This window comes from Halichoerus grypus, chromosome X, assembly GCF_964656455.1.
Source record: "Halichoerus grypus chromosome X, mHalGry1.hap1.1, whole genome shotgun sequence".
In the NCBI taxonomy this organism is placed as follows: Eukaryota; Metazoa; Chordata; class Mammalia; order Carnivora; family Phocidae; genus Halichoerus; species Halichoerus grypus.
The window spans coordinates 27,374,148-27,394,369 of record NC_135727.1 but is presented as its reverse complement, the minus strand read 5'-3'; the positions used below and the strand labels follow the sequence as shown (position 1 = coordinate 27,394,369).

The window sequence follows — 20,222 nt, the reverse complement described above, 5'->3', positions numbered from 1 at the left end:
CAACTTAAAAGAACTTTAGAGACAATCTATAAACATCATCATGTAATCGTATTACCAAAAAAGATGCCAAGGCCCTGAAAAGTTGATCAATCTAAGGCTTTAATAGTCAACGAGGTCTCAAGTTCCAAGCCACTGTTCATCACTTTTAGTAACAGGATATATTTACCCTACATCACATATAACAATTTTATGTATACAGAATTTCCTTGCCCTTAAAAGAGTAAAACTTCATTTATAAAATATATGTGATCTTTTTTCCCTTGTAATATAGTTGGTGATAAACACATTCTGTAGGCTAATCACAGGTTTTGCCACTTAATATTTATGATATATTTTATAAAGATCACATCTACTTAGTTCTGATTGAAATTCCACATTTCCAGAGATCAGGAAAGATATGGGAGCAAACAACTTGAAGTTAACTACTTAACTCAAAACCTTGTACATATTATTACATCTCCTACAGCCTTCACTTAAATACCATAATTTGCACAGAAACAGCCCCTATTTCCAGAATGTCTATTTTACATTAGAGTTGTTTCACACTCATATGATGTGCAAAATGGCATCTTAAAAATTTTATCACATTCCATATTTTCCATTATCAGGATAAAAAAATCCATATAAACACAAAAGCCACTTTAACTTGCCTGATCATAGAGTTTTCCCACAAGTTTCAAATGTTTCTCTCCACCTTCTTGGAAGATTACCCCATTCCTCTGCTGAGCCATAAGCAAACAGAGAGGAAGAGCAAGATCATGGTCCAACAGCGCATCCTTTAATCTCTGGGAGGATTTTTTAGTGTTTCTGATCTGGCCAAAATAACCACCCTGCACAAGAGAAGACATAAACTTACCAGTGTACAGTACATTAACACATGTTATCTGATTTGAAAAAGACATAGAAAAGGCTCAGTTACAATCCTGAAGATAAAAAAAACCTTTACGTTCCTTCCCTTTCTTCACACATTTATTTTAGTGACACTGTTGTTGGTTAGAGTCACTGGCTTAAAGATAACTGTCAATTGTCTTTAAACTTCTGCATATTTTCCATTTTCTACCTTGCAGTCCCTTATAAAGGATTATTCTTCATTCAGTATGGAACAGATTCAACAACAGAGTAACTATGTTCAGATTTACACCAGTTAGGATATCAAGGACCACAGAAGACTTGATATTTACTTCTCTTATAGATGTGACACTGTCTTTTATACTTTGTTTCAGCTTTTTGAAAGGGTTAAAACAACTAGTGTATCAATTTTTGAAAGGGAGATGAGGGCAGTCATGAGGGAAGGGTACATATGGCTTTGACATTTGGCTTCATGTACTTATGTGTTGTCTGGATTCTTTAGCATGAGCATGCCTATATCTGGAACTTAAAAAATCGATTAAAAAAACTAGCAACTCTCACCTCAGCTTTTAGTTGCTCTCCACCAGTCATGGCCTCTAGTTGCTCCATCGTCATTTCCTCTGTAATTTCTATTCCTGCCATTTTTTGTACCACTTCTTTCAATATAAGCAGGTCAAAACTATTTAGAAAAAATAAGAAATAGTCTGTAGTTGAAACTTCAAACATAAAAGTGACAACATATATAATTAATATGCTGAGAATCCCTAAATTATTTGTATATAAATATGGAGCGGAAGGGGCTGGAGTGGTTTTTAAGGAAAAATTGCATTCCTAGAACTATACTGAAAAATATTTGGGGCATGTAATAGGTTTATGTTTATTTTAACTTTTTCCTTGGGAATAATTTCAAACTTACAGATAGGATGTAAAGATAAAAAATAGTACAAAGCATACCCATATACCCTTTACCCCGACTTCACCTATTATTAACATTCTTACTCCTGTTCACTTTATCATTTGTTTTCTCTCTCTCCCTCCCTTTCTACACACACACACACACACACACACACACACACACAGTTTTTTTGAACCATTTGGGAGTAACTTATTTAGTAAGCAACATCATTTTAAGGGCACATTTTACCCCTAAAATTCCAAAGAACGTATTTCCTAAGAGTGCATTTCCTAAGAATATAGCTATTCTCTTAACATAACCACAGCATAGTTACCAACTTTAGTAAATCTAACACTGATATAATACTTTATAGTTCATATTTCATTTTTATCAGTTTACCCAACAGTCCTTCATAACATTTTAATAATGTTTTTTATTTATTTTTTAATTCAAGTATAATTAACACAGTTTATATTAGTTCTGGTCATGTAAGATATAGTGATTCAACAATTCCATACATTATTCAGTGCTCATCATGGTTTAAATGAACTCTTAATCCCCTTCACTTCTTCATAGCATTTTTTTTATCCTCCAGTACAAGGTGGCCAATACATATATTTGATGGTATAGAGCCATCTCTCTAAACAATCACACACACTTGGAAGGGATGGAGGGAGTGAGGGAGAGGAGAAAGAAAAAAAAGGAAGGGAATGGAAGTGTATGAGCCTAAGATGACAGCCTTAAGAACATCTGTTATTGTGCCAATAGTTATGCATTTTAATTCTCAAAGTTTAGGACTGTCAATGAAAATAACAACTTATGACTTTCAACATCTTCTTTAATTAGTTAAGTAGTAAAGATAAAGTGGAAACCTTCTTTCCTACAAAACAAATACAGATGTTTTTCCAAAGGTAAAGCTAGACATACCCAAGACACAAGTTAATAACAAACAAAAGGCACAGTTTTTGAAGATTCTTATTAAGTGCTTACTCTCTCAACTTGTCTTGCCTTCCCTAAACGTAGTTTATGAAAACGAGAGCCCTCATGCAAATTAGTATGCAACAAGTACCAATAAAATGTTTTAATTTTTCTTTAAACTATCTTTTAATTATAAACTATATTCACAGTACAGAAAACTGAGTTATAGATTTAAAAATAATGTTATATTCTCCTAGCCCATAGACACAGGAGAGTAAAATGTATAGGAATGGTGGAAAGATGCACATAGTGTAAGTGATATGCTGACAAAATCCTAAATCTAATTATTTTTTTAAGTTTTCCCTAATCCAAAATAATAATCTGTCAAAAATTACTTAGGTTATACTTGTGTGGAACACCAGATAGCTTTACAAATTTTTGTTCGCTTTCTACCAGAAAGTTTTGGAGAACAATTTCCAGTTCTTTGATTCTAGTCAGTCTACTGCTGATGAGGTTTAATATACATACTAATTCAAACTCTAAACACTGATAGTGGTCCAGAATAAAATAATAAAACCCAGTATTCATAAAGAAAAGAGAACACTGTCCAAAAGGTATGTAAGCTGTATGTATCTCTGAAGTTCAAATTCAAAAGAAATTGTGTTTTAAAAATACTGTTTACACCCTCAAAATAAATATGTTCCTACCATATGCTTAAAGGCCAATTACTGTCCAGCAGCACAATCAAAAATGCAATGCATTTTGTCATAAGAGGATTTACAATATACCATATAAACCATTTACTCAAGAGCCTAACAGGTAGTCAAAATGAAATGTCTTTTTAACGAGTTACATATATAGCCAAATATTACATTTCTTTCTGCAAAAAGTGTTTATGTATGAAATTACAATTTCTTTTAATTAAAGAATTCCATATAAATAAGTGAGCAACTATTCTACTTAAGCCTACAAAACACTTTTTCAGAAATAGCAATCTCAATATCCCAATACCACCAGAAGTATTCTAATTATTGAATTTCATTTACATATAATTTGCTATGAATACCTTTTGCCTGCCTTTAGCTGATTAGCCACATATTGAAGAAGACCAGCAAGATCAATTGGATATTTACGAAAAACTGCACCACAGAAACTAGCCAGACCTATATGAAATAAAAAAAATAGGGCTTTTAAAAAACAGTTCATAAAACAAAAAAAAAACACAGTATTAGGTGGCATTTCTCAACTAACTCAATTTCTAAAACAAAATGAGGTAGGAATAATTGTACTGCTGATGCCACTGAATGGAGCTTTACAATTAATAATAGCTAATATTTACTGAGCATACATACGCTAAGCACTATACTAAGTAAGCACTTTACATTAATTAACTCATTTAATTTTTGCAATAATCATCTCAGGTTGGTATAAAACCCACCGATGAGGAAAATTTGGAACAGATATATCATGCAACTTGTTCATGTCACATAGTTGGTATGAGGTAGAGCAGTGATTCAAAAGTATACGGCCTGACTCCAGAGCCTGTTAGGCCACAACAATTAACCAAGCTACAACAAAATCTTGCAGATCACCCAGTAAATCTGAATGATCAACAGAACACCTGCCCCTCTAATGTTTGAGTTACACACACAAAAATCTCTCATCTAGAAACATGCTACTAGTTGTGGAGAGGAAAGGAAACAGACCAAGAAGCAAACAAGAGACCAATTTTAACCAATAGTCCTTATCGCATCATGAGTAGGGAGAAAACCCCAGTCAAGAGGAGATCCTAGTAAAATCAAGTGATCTGTAACCTTTTCAACAATTATTTGCTGAGCACCTTAAAGGATAATGGACAAGACACAGGTCCTGCCCTCAAGGAGCTTAGAGTCTAGTGAGGGATATAGAAAAGGAAGCTGAAATAACTATGATGAATAAAAGGTTCCATATAATAAGAGGAGCACCTAATTCCGACTTTTGGGTAGGAGCATTAACAGGGAAAGTTTTCTGAAGAAAAGTGACCTCTAAGCTGAAATCTAATGAATAAGTAGATGTGGTGGAGGAAATGAGTAGACATGGAAGGGTATTCCAAGTAAAGGCAATAACATGTACAAAAAGGCCATGGAAAGTACAAGTTCAGTATTAATGGAACCCAGAATATGGGGAGGGGCAAAAGATGAGCCTAATACACCGAGTAAGGACCTGATCCCAAAAGAACTTACTTGTATGACTTAATGCAGATTTCAGACTTTAAAGGGCAATGGGGAACTACCACAAGATTCAGCTATCAGACACAATAGGTTGAAAGAAAAGGGAACTCACTGCTAGAAATCAAAAGCACAAGAAATTTAGAATAAAACAAGGCTAGGGTTTCCGTTAACAACCAAGTTTTTGTTCTTTTAAGATGAATGAAACCTCAGGATGGAAAGGAGAGAGAGGAAAAGAGTTCCCTTAAGATTGATTCCTCTAAAATAATAGAAGGGAATTTTTATCTCCCCAGTAATGCTTGCACAAATTCTATCACAGCCAATACTGGACTCTTGAGTTGGAAAATGAATAAGTACTACATGAACCTCCTTACACAGCCAAAGACTTAGACACACTGAGGGCACGCTGAGTGGCTAGGTATTCTCAAGACCTCTTGACAAACAGGCTCTTAGCATTAGCACTAGAATACTTAACATGGCAATTACAACAGATGGAAATTTCATCCTTAGAAAAATAAAAATACTTACTCTGAAGCCAGCTTGAGATGGTTGTGTCATCATGTTTCATTCTCTCCTTTTCCGGATTAGCTAAAGCTTCAATGATACAATCTTTCGCACATTAAGGAAAAAATTTAAGTCACTACATCTCTAACCAAGACCCTTAAAACAGTAACAAAATGCCACATCTTGGAAAAAGTAAAATTGTCAGCTTCAAGTTACTACAGATTATTGAAAATTATACTCACAGTAGTACCAACTTTTCCATCTTTCAGCAAGCGAGACAGATTCCACCTATATTACCATGTTTAGTAAACTTAACATTGTTCTCTCCCTATACACAGAGCAGACACACACACACAAACTCCTGACTGGCCAACCTTTTTTAGATCAGCCAACAGAATTAACCTCATATGGTTACTAATGGAACTTAGAATGAAAAAGAAAAACAAAAAGAATGAAAATAAATGTTCACCATTAAGATCTATGAAATGTGAAATCTATGTATTACTTCACTTGAAAGGATACAGGCCAAAACATCGTAATTCAATGAAGTGAGGTATTTCAATGAATCTACTACAGGTGTTATTAAGTTATCATACTTCTGTATTTGTGACAAGATCTGGAAGATAGCAACAAAAAAAAGATGGCATTAACTCATCAAAAGGGAACTTCTGTGCTAAATAATGGCTATACGTTTTTTGTTCTTCAAAAGAAACAATGCTTAAAATTAAAGTAGCTTCCTTCTACTTTGTATTTATATAAAACCTACTATATTCTATCATTTCTTAGGAAATATTTTCTTAGGCTACATTCTCCAATTAGAAAATAATTCCAGGACATGTAACTTGACTTCTGGAATGATAAATGCCAAATGTCTTTTAGAAATCTCTTTCTAAATATAAAAGTATTACACCTGAATCACAATGAAATGCTATTCAAATGTTTCTAAGAAAAATCAATAAATAATGCATCTCTTTATTAATATTTTTATAAACCAACATGGGGTAAATAAGACAATGTTAGACTGTTTAACAGTAGCATTGTTACATATGACCAAAAAGGAGATCAATGTGTTAAATATACTGTATGCTGTTTTTAGAGTAACAATATTTCATTTGCTAAAGATTTTTTCCCCTAACACTATCATTTTTAAAACTTCATCATTCCATTTCCACTTGTGCTGATTTAAAGACAACAAAAAGAAAAATCCCTTAAAATAATATTAACCTCAAAACATACATAATCAAACAAAATGGTTGGATTGCTGTGGCTCAACTTCCCAATTTGTCTTCCAGAAGGCTTCACATTTTCCTTGGTTAGACGCCTACAAGGGGAGAAAAAGGTGGCAGAGATCATCTTAAGTCATTTCCCTTATAATGTTGATAGCATTGTTATATCATAAAAAAACAAACAAAAAAACAATTCTTTCCCAAGTATCCAAAATGGATCCATGTAAAACCACCACATTCTTCATATACATTACTGTAGGCCTTAAGTTATTTTGATTAGGCATTCTCCCAAAGGGTATTAAGATTTTGAATTAATGCTTAACATTTATAATATATACATTTCCATTTTATACTAAGAGTCTAATAAGCAAAAACTCTTAATGTACTCTACAAGTACATAATACTCCTTTTGAAGAAAACCATAATTATTTTTTTAAAGATTTTATTTATTTGTCAGAGAGAGCACACACACAAGCAGGGGGAGCGGCAGGCAGAGAAGCAGGCTCCCCGCTGAGCAAGGAGCCCAATGCGGGACTCAATCCCAGGACCCTGGGATCATGACCTGAGCCGAAGGCAGAAGCTTAACCTACTAAGCCACCCAGGCGTCCCGAAAATCATAATTATTTTAGATTTAGAAGCGCTCATTTATCAGTGTAGGCATCAAATTCAGTGTAACGCAATCAAATACCTCATACCATCTGTCTCAGTTACCCTAATAGAATAATAGCTAATGCTGCACTCCTTGATAAAGGAAAGTTCTCTGGTTTTCGTGTAAACAATTTTTTAAAAAATCAATTCTACTCCTTTCCTTCCTCTTTAATTCTTCCACTGCTCAGTATTCTTTTACTAACATTCTGGAAAATTTAGATCTATGAAATGCTTACAGCTCAAAATTATTACACAGCATCTTAAACTCTTCTGATATTACATAATAAATCTAGAAACTTAAAAAAGCTGATGACTAAAAGCTTTCTAGAATGAAAATACAATACGATGAAGCAAATAATGAATTCAGTTGATAGTTCAAGGAATGGGACCATTCTGGAAGTAACAAACTTGATAATTATCTTAAGAAGTTTCTTATGACAAAACTGACCCATCAATCAAAATTATTTCATCATCAACTGCTTCCCTTTCCCATTCTCCAAGGCCCAGTTTCCTTTTCTCCCACAGAAAAGAGAGACCTATCAAGTTTGAAACTTGGGCTATACTCTGTTCCACCTTCAAACTTACTACCACCTGTCCCTACTTCTGACCCTACTATTTCAGGTGGTCCTCCTACTTGCCAAAGCAGATCCTTCCTCTCTATACCTTTTATCCCATTCCTTTCTGCCTCCACCCTGGAGGGAAAAAACCAAAAAAATAAATAAATAAATAAAAGGAGTACTTTCTTGATTATGTCTTACCCTCAAGCTACCATGGTGTCTGGCATATGGAACACAATCAATGACCATCTATTGAATGAATTACTGAATGCCTTACAGCAAATTCATTTTTTAAACAGTAATCAAAACTTGTGAAATTCTGTAAGTAATAAATTAATACACTCCATTCCCAACATATAACGTTTAATCAATACCAAAATCATGTTGTTCAAGCCTGGTGAAATAGTTACAACTAACAAATACAACAAAAATCCAAGTACATTAAAATTTCTACACATATTCTTCTGTGATATATATTTTTATCAATTCATTCATTCATTCATATTAATGTCTTCTGTAACAGGCAAAGAGCTAAGCACTCGGAATACAAGGATGAATAATAGCTCCTGCTCTCAAGCTTAGTCCAGCTGGGGAGACTGACTTAACCTATTTTTTAAATTTTACTTTCTTAAATCCAGCAAGTTACAGAACAGTATTTATTATATGCTAACAATAGTACAAGGGGGGAGAATAATATATTTGTATTCACCTATATATACATAAAAATCTCTGGAAGGATAAATAACAAACTAAACAATGGCTTCCTTTTTTACCTCCTGAGTGAATGGAGGATGAGATGAGAGACTTTTTATTATCTACCTCTTCATATTTATTGAAATTTAAGCCATGTGAATGTATAAACTATTCCAAAGATTAGATAATTAGGTAAGAGAAAAATAATCATAGCAATGTATCTAAGTGGTATGATAGCATCATATGCATATGGGACAGCGGTGGCATAAACAAAGAACAGTAGATTGTGCTTGGCAGTATGTGTTACAGAAGGCTTCGTGAGGAGCTAACATTGAAGCCCACCCTCCAAGGATGATGAGGTCACCAGATGGACAGAGGAAAAAGAGGTAAGGAAAACCTGTACAAACAGAAGAAATGAAACACAGATGCAAAGAAAAAGGAGACCACAGCCCATTCAGGGAAACTTAACTGAGCTCAGCACAGCTGGAGGTAGAATTAGCAGGCAAAGAGGCTGGAAATGGGGAGGGACAGATCATGAAAGATGTCTTACATCACCATGCCATAAAGGCTGACACATAACCTGCAGGCAATGGTTAGTCACCAAAGGATCTTGAAGAAAGAAGAAAGAAGAAAGGCACAATAATACTCCCGATAAAAGAAGTAAGTTAGTGGCAGTAGAGAGTAGAAGACAGATTCAAGAGATCTGATAATATTTAATATACAGTTGACCCTTGAACAACATAGAGATTAGGGGCAACAACCCCCTACACAGTCGAAAATCTGTGTATAATTTCTGACTCCCCAAAACCTTTACTAATAGCCTACTACTGACCAGAAAGAAGCCTAATAACATAAACAGCTGATTAACACATATTCTGTATATGTATTATATACTATATTCTTACAATAAAGTAAGCTAAAGAAAATGTTAGTAAGAAAATCATAAGGAAAATACATTTACAGTTCTGTCAATACTGTTAAGCTTACGTTGTCTATTTACAAGATGAACAGTCTGTCAGTACCTACACCAATATTATATGATACAAAACACTGTAGATATTATATGCATCACTAACACTAGACATCAAAAATGAAGAGATAATGTGAAAAAGAAATTCATATTTATTTATAGGTATAATGATTCATGCATTGATAACAAAGCAGCAACAATATGACTGCTTTATGGCAGCCTAGTATAACTGATATCATTATCAAATTTTTATGGCATATAGCATTACAGTCATATTCATAATACAATACTGGAAATACTGTTACTTTTTTTAAAAAACCACTTATCTGTGATAGGCTGATAATGCAGTTTGTCCAATTACAAGAAAGGCATACTATACAATAATACAAATCTTCGAAAGCAAAGTTATCAAACAGAAAACAAACACATTATTAATTTTGTTAAATATCATTCACCTTATGCCTATGTAAGGACAGGCTATCCACTTCCATACAAGTCTTACACACAATATCCTACATGATGATAAGGACACAAAAACATCTCCTATAGTTCTTGCCATAGGGTTAGACTTCCACACAAAGACACACAAACACAACAGACAAGTTTATTAACTGTATTATCATGATGATTATTTACTATTCATTAAATGAAAGTGGATCATCATAAAGGTCTTCACTCTCATTGCCTTCACACTGAGAAGGCTGAAGAGGAGGAGGAAGAGGAATGGTTGCTGGTCTTGTTGTCTCAGGGCTGGCAGAGTGGAAGAGGCAGAGGAAGTGGAAGAAAGGCAGTTGAGACAGGCACACTCAGTGTAACTTTATGGAAGTACATGGTAATTTCTGTCTGACTTTTTTGCTTTTCTACTTCTTTAAAAATGTTTCTATATGGTACCTATCCTTCTTCCACCATTTGCTTTAGTTTCAGTGCCCATATCATAGAAGGGTCCATATCGTAACAGAAATCAAAAAGCAGTCTAGAATAATCAGAACCTTCTTCCAGATTGTCCAATGTCAATTTGTTTTCTAGAACCTGGTGTTTATCTTTTCCCTTCAAGGCTCAGGAGTTAGCAGCTTTATAGATAAGGGCACTGCAGATCATAAACTTGACTGCATTTGCACAAAACAGCAGAGTTAGCCTATCCCTTCCTACCTTAAATTCTGTGCTTGCTCTTCCTTCCTTACTAACAAATGTCCTTTGTGGCTTTATTTTCCAGAATAGGGCAACTTTTGTCTGCATTAAAAACCTGTTCAGGCAGATATCCCTTCTCCTCAATGATTTTTTTTTTAAAGATTTTATTTATTTATTTGACAGAGAGAGACACAGCGAGAGAGGGAACACAAGCAGGGGGAGTGGGAGAGGGAGAAGCAGGCTTCCCGCGGAGCAGGGAGCCCAATGTGGGGCTCGATCCCAGGACCCTGGGATCATGACCTGAGCCGAAGGCAGATGCTTAACGACTGAGCCACCCAGGCGCCCCTCCTCAATGATTTTCTTAATGGCATCTGGGAACTCATCTACTTTCTGCCTCTTGGTCAGCATAAACTCTTTCTCCTGTCATCTTGACATTTTTTAAGCCAAAACTCTCTAAAATTATCAAACCATCCTTTGCTGGCCTTAAATTCTCCCGCTTCTGATCCTTCACTTTCCTTTTGCTTTAAGTTGTCATATAATGACTTGGCATTTTCTCAAATTATATTAGAATCAATAGATATTTCATTCTTAAAGCAATCCTGCACCCACATAACAGCTGCATTTTCAATACAAGATAAAAAGGTATTTCACAAAAAGTACAAAGTTTTCACATCTGCTGGTATAGCTGTAACAATGACCTTATGAATTTCCTTTAAAAAAAAAAAAAAAAAAACAGTCCTTACACTGGATTCATTTATCTTGAAATGGTGGATAGCTGCAGCTACAGACCTCAAGCTATGGTACATATGAAGCAATTCAACTTTTTCTTGTAATGTCATGACTTTTCTCTGCTTGGGAGCACTTCTGGCAGCACTAGAAGTACTTCGTATGGGCCCCAGGGTGTTATGCAAGGCTTACAGTATCGCAATAAACACGAAAAATACTTAAGAACCATGAGAGATCACTTTTTACTGCAATACACAATCTACTGGAAAGATGAACTGCTCACGCAGAGATGATCATCATCACACAGTGTTTCAAGCGGATACTCGCAACACTTGAGCTCACTGCATAGCAACGGGGTGGCTACGAAATTATTACAGTAGTACAGTAAGTATTACAGGTACTTTTATGCAGTTATGACTTAATACTAAATCTTTACATTTGTTTACATCTCTCTTGACTACGAATAGCACGTTGTACAGTCTGTAAGTGTGCATGTAGGTAAGTTCTGGTAAATTTTAACTTTTTAGAATAGATTGGTGTATATTTTATCATAGCAAATGATAAACTAGACTAGTACCTACATATATTTTATGCATTCATGACATACCTTTTTCCTGATTTTTTTCAGTATTTCTAGGTTATGTCATCTGTCTGTAAGTTTCTTCAAATTTGTTCCAAATCTCCAAAAAATTTTCCAATACTTTTTTTTTTTAAGATTTTATTTATTTGACAGAAAGAGACACAGCGAGAGAGGGAACATAAGCAGGGGGAGTGGGAGAGGGAGAAGCAGGCTTCCCGCTGAGCAGGGAGCCCAATGCAGGGCTCGATCCCAGGACCCTGGGATCATGACCTGAGCCGAAGGCAGATGCTTAACGACTGAGCCACCCAGGCGCCCCTCCAATACATTTATTGAAAAAAATCCGCATATAAGTGAATCCGCATAGTTCAAACCCATGTTTGTTCAAGAGTCAACTATATTATTAAATAATCCATATAAAGCACTTAGTTCAGGGCCTGGCACATATAAATATTAATGGCTCCATAAATATTAGCTGCTGTTGTTAAGCTAGAAACTACCTGTGGAATTCTTAAGACCGGAACTCTTTTGGAATGACCAATTCTAATATCACCTCCTTCCATGCCTTCCCCAACTTCCATGGGGTGAAATAACTCACTCTCTTCTCTATCCTCCCAAAGAACATTTTATATACACTGTATAACAGCAACTATTAAACCAGATTGTGATTGTGTACACACCTGTTTCCCCAATAGACTGTGGCCAGGGACAATATCACTGGGCAGACAGTAACATTGCATACTGTTAAATCTAGTTAAACTAGAGAATGAACTATTTTAATTAGAATAACCATACCACTGCACAAACATAAAAGAAACAACAATCAATAGCCTTGCTGAAAACACTTGTAATATAGCAGTGTATTTAGCATATAAACCAACTCTAATCTGAAGTATACAATTTTCATAATTAAATTTCAGTTTACCAAGAAGTAAAATAACATCACTCTTATGTTTTTAATAACATGAAAATAAAGCACAAAAATGAAAAGAAATTTTTCAACAGTTGACTCAAGGATGTAGTTCTACATAATTCCATTAGATCTTCCAAAAAAGAAAAAATATTTTTTTTAAAGATCTTAGTTATTTGAGAAAGAGAGAGAGAGAGAGAGAAAGCACACATGCAAGCAGGGGAAGGGGCAGAGGGAAAGGGAAAGGCAGAGAATCCCAAGCAGACTCTGTATTGAGCGCAGAGCCCAATGCAGGGCGGGATCCACAACCCATGAGATCACAAACTGAGCCAAAACCAAGAGTCAGAAGCTTAACTGACTGAGCCACCCAGGCACCCCAAGAAAAATCTTTATTATAATAACTTTTGGCAGAGGAAATTTCAAGAACTTTGACCACCTTTTATAATCCATTAAATGTATTATGCAAATTGAGCAAAGGCCATAGTAGACTGTCCTTTAAAAAAAACTCACCTATAATATGATGCATTAAAGAGGATTATTAGATTCTACAGCTATGCAAACATGACAACTACAAAAACTAACTTGGTAGTCAATATGAGCTAAAAAGCACAAAAATTGATAGTCATTCTATCTGCAGTATATAACTGACTATACCATTAAGCAAATACTCCTGGGCTTCCTCAGAACTGAGGCTCAGACATAAGTTGGCTGGAAGAAAGTAAATTAGATCCAGATATACTTTAGGTTAATATGAAGAAAAATAAATTAAAACTTACTTCATGATATATTTGGCTCTGTCTATTGTTTGGGCTTTAACTTTTACTAAAAGTGGGTGACTGTTATAAGTTTCATTCTTCCACTGGCCATACAGACGATATCTTAAAAAACGATGAGATGAAGAATTAGGAAAAGTTAAACACTTAGAGGTTAATGACTAGTAGTTAAAAATACAAAAATATTATGTATTTACCTATGCTGATATGGAAATGTTTTAAACATTCCCCATAGTTCCTCAGACATACAAGCATTGCAGTCCATCAAAGAAAGAGATGGAAGAAGTACCTGGTCAGTAATGCTAAGTAAACAGCTAAGGATAACTTCCTAAGAAGAAGGAAGGAAAAAATTATTTTAGTAAAAGGTCCATATTAACCCCCCCCCAAAATAAATTTATGTCAGCCTTGGAAAAACTGCCATTCCTTGACCTCATACCACACCACATCTAATTTCCCACATTATCACTGCCCTTTTCACAGTGGAAATTTGTGCTTCTCCATCAAAGGAAGCAATGAGGTGAGGTAAGGAAAGGGGTAGCAAGAGAATGAGGGATTCTTATTATCCCTCTTCCTTTCTCAACATGGTAATCCTCAAAAACAGGAGTTGTCAATCTTAAAAGATATGTCAAAAGCTATACTAAGCATGTAGAGTACAAAATATTCACACAGGTGATTAAAACTTGTTCACAGTAAAATTTACAGTATGCTGTACATAGACCAATCAGACACATCGGATTTTTCTAGTATCTTACCGTTTTCTCTTTATCTTCTTGTTTGCTTCCATCAGACTGAAACTAAAATTAAAAAAAACTATAAATAAAATGCAAAAAGGTTAAGATTATGATGTCACAATTTAGCATCTAATTTGAAAAAAATTAACTTGTACACGGTTGTGAATTATTTCCTTACTTTTTAAACAAGTGTAGATTTTAAATATAGCCAGTATTACCAACTAACATTTTTAAATTTCACCTATATTTCTAACTTCCAAATCATTTGCAACATTCATGAATTTTAAATGTCAATTTTATAAGCCAATTCTTTTCTTAATCTCATTATCACAAACCAAAGCATCCTAAAATTGATCTAAGTATTTATTATAAGATTGTATCCAGCACAATTTAGTTATAATGCATTTGCATTTTTCCATCCAGAAGTTCTGATTTTCTGCTACAGAATTAGTAAAATCTAAGACTAAAGCAATAACACAAAAAAATTAAACCCAAAGAAATTTAAACTATGTTTTAATTCACCATTACTTAAACTCTCAATGAGAAATAAGCCTAAAATATTAGTAAAACATTACTGACAAAGACCAAACCACTGCCTAAGTTGGACTGAATGAAAAAACCTGGGTCGTTTTGTATCAGTGATTTGCAGATGGACCGCTGAAGTGCCATGTTTGATGCTGATGCTGTCCATTCATTCAAAATGAAATAGTACTTGTGTGTGTGTGTATATAGGCATGTGGAGAGTTAGAGGAGTGTACAAAGGCCAAAAGGACAATTGAAGCACTGATAGCCAAGGATAATCTAGATTTCTGGGAAAGATTTAACTCAATACCAAGTGACAGAAGGGGAAAACGCTAACATGCAGCTAACAAGCTTATTATTTTCCTGGCAGAAATAGGTATTTTGTGCATGCATGTTTTTATACTTGAGTAATTTAATGGTACTACAGAGAAGTCTGACTGCTGCGCAACATTTTCACATAAGACTAATTCTGGGACTGCCATGTCACCTTGATGGGAAAACACACACAATACCCCTCTTTTTTTTTTTTTGATCAGCAGGTTAAAAAGATATGGTTCACTTTCACAGAAACAACTGTTAAGTCAACATATATCCTGGTCAGCAAATAAGGGTCAGGTTATGAAGGAATGGCCTGGCAGAAAACAAAGTAGATAGCTGCTTTTGTTTTGTTTGGTTGGGGGGGGGGGGTAATTCTGGTGGCATATTAGGAAGAACTAGATTTACAGTATATTACGTTGGGGATAAAGGCAGTTAAGCTACTCCTTTTCTAGTATACTATGACTCTAATAAAGCTACACAGAGTTTTCTCCATAGAAATAAAACATTTTCTTACCTACTAAGCTGTCCTAATTCCTTTACTAAATACTTAAGTTTGTAATGTCTATATGTCAATTCTCTAGATTTCATAACCAGGAAAATTTGAAAAAGAAAAAGAAATATGGTCTGTCAAATAAATAAATAAAATCTTTAAAAAAAAAAGAAGAAGAAATATGGAAAGCAAATGAAACTATCTAGAAGAGCAGTAAGAAACATTTCTATCAAAGGCTAACTATAACAAAGATGAACAAAGATGAACAAAAATGGTAAAGGTACATGCAAGTAAAAGAATTTTCTTTTCTTTGGTAAGAATATAAAGACACATTCCAGTTCCTTGATGCTTTTTCTTTTAATTTGCTTTTTAATTTAGAATAAATATAAAACTCTCCATTCCCATAGTACAACACTAAAATTTTATTGAATGGCCAGTCCAGGAAGAAATGGAAGAAAAGAGGGGGAGGAAGAAAATACGTCCACTTCATGCATTCATTTACTATGTGCCAGATACTGGGAATTCAAAGATGAACAGAACAGAGTTCCTATCTCTGAGGAAGTGACAAAGACAATTCCTATCCTTGAGGATCTCTTGAAGATCAAAACTACGCTTGCCAATGTACTATTAGGAACTGAATTTTTTTAAGTCTGACTAAAATCAGGCATTCATAATTATGCCTAGACAAACCATCAGCTATAAATGGCCCCAAGCAGGTTCCATTCTTGCCCTATAATGAGGGAGCAGATGACAGGGCTGCATAAAAGAACTGGGCACAAAAAGAATGTAGGTCCACCAAGAGGGGGCTTCTGGAGAGTCAAGAAATAAAGCTTGGGAAAAAGTTGTAGATTTAACAGATAAATTATTTTATTACTGACGTCCTACTTTTAGTATCTCTAACCCATGAATATTTGAAATGCTACTTTATATTTTATTTCAAAAAAGAAGAAAAAAGAAAAATATACTTAAGACTTGTGACTAGATTTGAACCTGAAGCTACATCTAAGTAAATTATGGCACTATTTTCACCTTCCTTATTTTTCTCATTCTTAATTAACTACCATTTATTGAGTACTCACTATGTGCTATACAGTAGGCTAAAATTTCACATTTAGGTCTTAAAACTATAAGGAAAAAAATTTTTTTTAAGATTTTATTTATTTATTTGAGAGAGAAAGAACACATGAGCAGGGAGGAGGGGTAGAGGGAGAGGGAGAAGCAGGCTCCCTGCTGAGCAGGGAGCCCAATGTGGGATTCCATCCCAGGACCCTGGGATCATGACCTGAGCTGAAGGCAGCCACTTAACCGACTGAGCCACCCAGATGCCCAAGGAAAATCTTTTTGCTAGAAAGGATCCAACTAAGACCTACCAAAATAACTTAGAAATAGGAAAATACAGCCTATAAGTTAAAAGTTACAAGGCCATGAGTTTACCGAGCCTAAAGAAGAGATAAATGAATTGCCTTTCAATGCTTTGGTTCAAAGCTTTGTTTTTATCTTTTAATCAGAAACTCTTAAAATTTTATAAACACTTAGAAACAATCAGTAATATTGCTACTACATCATTTCTGAAAACAGAGATACTAAATGAAAAAGTACTATCTTCCAACACATTTCATTCTTAATCAATACAAATCTGTACCAAAGAATTAATAATATGATCACCTATCCACAGGATGACCATATGTGCTGGTTCTCGCTTTTTATCCCAGTGTAGGTAATAGCACAACCTTTCCATCTTGAATATCCTGGTTTAGACAATAAAGCACATGGTCTCCCTACCTACCACATGAGTAGCATTCAAACTGCAGTAAATGGACTTGAGGGAGTGGTTTAAACATTAAGCTATAGCAAACTAGACAAAATGCTAAAGAGCCAAACTTGGGTTTCATAAAATTCACCACCCAAAAGTAATTACTTTGGTTAAAACGTTGATTATGGGGCGCCTGGGTGGCTCAGTCGTTAAGTGTCTGCCTTCGGCTCAGGTCATGATCCCAGGGTCCTGGGATGGAGCCCCGCATCCAGCTCCCTGCTCAGCGGGAAGCCTGCTTCTCTCTCTCCCACTCCCCCTGCTTGTGTTCCCTCTCTTGCTGTCTCTCTCTCTCTGTCAAATAAATAAATAATAAAAATCTTTAAAAAAAAAAAAAGTTGATTATGATATGAAACTGTGCTGTTTTACACAAGCATAGTTCTAACAAGCTGTGTGTAAAAATGGGTATTTTCAGTGCACTTAATGAATATGAATATGTGATTTATTTAAATGAATTCTCTTTATAAATGGAGTTCATAATAGAAGTCTTTCGTAAAACAAAAAATTGCCCTGTAAATCTATCTTTAGGGAAAATTAAGGTTTTCAAATGGAATTCATTTAAAGGGATATGCCCCTGTGTTTTACTTTACATTCCCCCAAAAGCAGACCCTATTCAAGTACAGGCATAATTTATTCGGGAAGTAACCCTGGTAGGAAATTATTCCTGTGGGTTAACTGGAGCTTAATCCCACTGGGGACTCTGAGGGTCTGTGTAGAAATACAACTCAGGATTATCCCATCTCAAGGCATGGTAGTTACACACTAACTCCTATCATTTCACTGGTTGAGAGCTGGGGAGAGGGGGCAAGGTGAGTTAGTTCTCCAGCAGTTCCAGGATACCAATTCCTATCCTACCTATGCAGGCTTCCAGGGCCAGAAAAGCCCTCAGACAACGAGATGCAGGAGCTAATAGTTGAAAATTGGGCAGGCACACACCAAAATGATAAGGACCTAGTGCAGAGCAAAAAGAATACAGATGGAATCTAATAGCATCTGCTATGCCCCGCATGGACAAATGGCCAAACCTCCAAGAGATGAAGAGTTTTTCACAAATATTTTTTAATGTTTTACATTCTGAATTTTTTTTTCTGAAACTGAACACTGAGGTCCAATTCCAGAAAACAGTCTTTGAGAGGAGGCACAGGGGCTGAATCAATTGCTTACAGTGTGTGCACACTAAAAAGTTGACTTTTCTTTCTTGTATAAAATATACTTCTTAAAATTATACTGTTTGTACATATCTACATTTGCCTATTAACAGACTTAGATGTTTATATGTCTCTCTTAAGTAAAAAGCATAGCTAACGGTAAAAATTAAGATCCTATTTGTAATTTTATTACCTTAACTATGATTCTACATCTTGATTAGAATTGTCACATGAAGATATTCAGTAATAGCTAAGGTGACCTTAGTTCAAACCAATTATTACAGGTGACAATATAAGTACAAATATAAACATCCTAAGAGTTCTTCCCTGCTCAGGCTCATTAAATAGCAAGAATGATGTAGATTAAATTTGGTCTCCAAATCTAGAGTTCACTTGCTTTGTATGAGACTTATTTATTTTATTTTATTATGTTATGTTAATCACCATACATTACATCATTAGTTTTTGATGTAGTGTTCCATGATTCATTGTTTACGTATAACACCCAGTGCTCCATTCAGTATGTGCCCTCTTTAATACCCATCACCAGGCTAACCCATCCCCCCAGCCCCCTCCCCTCTAGAACCCTCAGTTTGTTCCTCAGAGTCCATAGTTTCTCATGGTTCGTCTCCCCCTCCGATTTCCCCCCCTTCATTGTATGAGACTTATAATAGCAAAAGTACATAGAGGAGCTGAACCAAACTGAGAGAAAAAAAATCCTCCAATGAGAGCAGCATCTGTCTCTTGGACAATAAGAATAATGCAAGGTTCTGATTCTCTTAAAAATATTCTTGCAAAATTTGTATCTACTTAAAATTGGAAACTGACATGTCTATAGCTACCCCTGACTAGTCCACTCACAAAGCCCCAGCAATAAAAATTTGATAAAAATTTTGATTTGTTACTAATTTATAACATAAATTTCCACAATGAAGGGGGCGGGACATCTGATTACCACCACAATGTAAAGAAGTTAAAAGGCATTCCTATATAAAATCAAATCTGCTCTCATGGGGAAATGAAGCTGCTACTTGAAAGTAACATCTATTATTTAAAGACAGAGATAGATTGAAGTATATTAACACTTTAAAACAAATCATCAAAAGTTAGTGTAGTGACAACTTACAAAAGTAAAGCTGTAACTTACTATGTTCTGAAGAATTCATGACAACTTTAACTCTCTAAAGCTGAATGCCTAATTAATGTTAGCATCTAATTAATGTTTAGACATATCTTATTTGATTCTCACTGCAACCCCAGGAACTAGCTAAGGCAAAGGTTATTACCACTCATCTCTGGCACAGAAAAATGACCAGATTAAAGTCACATAACTAGCAAGTAGCTAGCAGCTCATCCTGATGAAACCAGTTAACCTAACAATGTGTAATGCCTTAAAATTACTTTGTTTGGGGGACAGCTTAAATGAAGACTCTTTGTGGGCAAGTTAGGTTCTAAAGTCAATGCATACAATGAATATATACTCACAATTACCCTTAAAAGTCCCTTAAATTATCTATAAAGTACACAGACACATTATCTTTCATTTAAGTCCAACACAAGACTGTTTTTTCCCCTTCTAGTATTAGAAGAAATCACTGTTATGGGAACATGAATTCATGTGA

General features: G+C 35.0%; 1 protein-coding gene across 16 annotated transcripts in view; it reads right to left on the bottom strand.

The window, feature by feature from the left end:
* Nucleotides 1-20,222, bottom strand: part of THOC2 (THO complex subunit 2) — a 116,109-nt gene that overhangs the window by 29,171 nt on the left and 66,716 nt on the right. For 12 of the 16 annotated variants that reach the window (XM_078064429.1, XM_078064434.1, XM_078064438.1 and 9 more), the window contains 9 exons: nucleotides 14,334-14,375; nucleotides 13,779-13,909; nucleotides 13,585-13,686; nucleotides 6,598-6,694; nucleotides 5,896-5,989; nucleotides 5,398-5,478; nucleotides 3,729-3,825; nucleotides 1,411-1,528; nucleotides 651-830 (listed from right to left, as the gene is read on the bottom strand). In XM_078064429.1, coding sequence (XP_077920555.1) covers nucleotides 651-830; nucleotides 1,411-1,528; nucleotides 3,729-3,825; nucleotides 5,398-5,478; nucleotides 5,896-5,989; nucleotides 6,598-6,694; nucleotides 13,585-13,686; nucleotides 13,779-13,909; nucleotides 14,334-14,375 — 942 coding nt within the window. The remainder of the gene's footprint in view (nucleotides 1-650; nucleotides 831-1,410; nucleotides 1,529-3,728; nucleotides 3,826-5,397; nucleotides 5,479-5,895; nucleotides 5,990-6,597; nucleotides 6,695-13,584; nucleotides 13,687-13,778; nucleotides 13,910-14,333; nucleotides 14,376-20,222) is intronic. The other 4 variants (XM_078064435.1, XM_078064439.1, XM_078064440.1 and 1 more) reach the window with 1 other exon arrangement.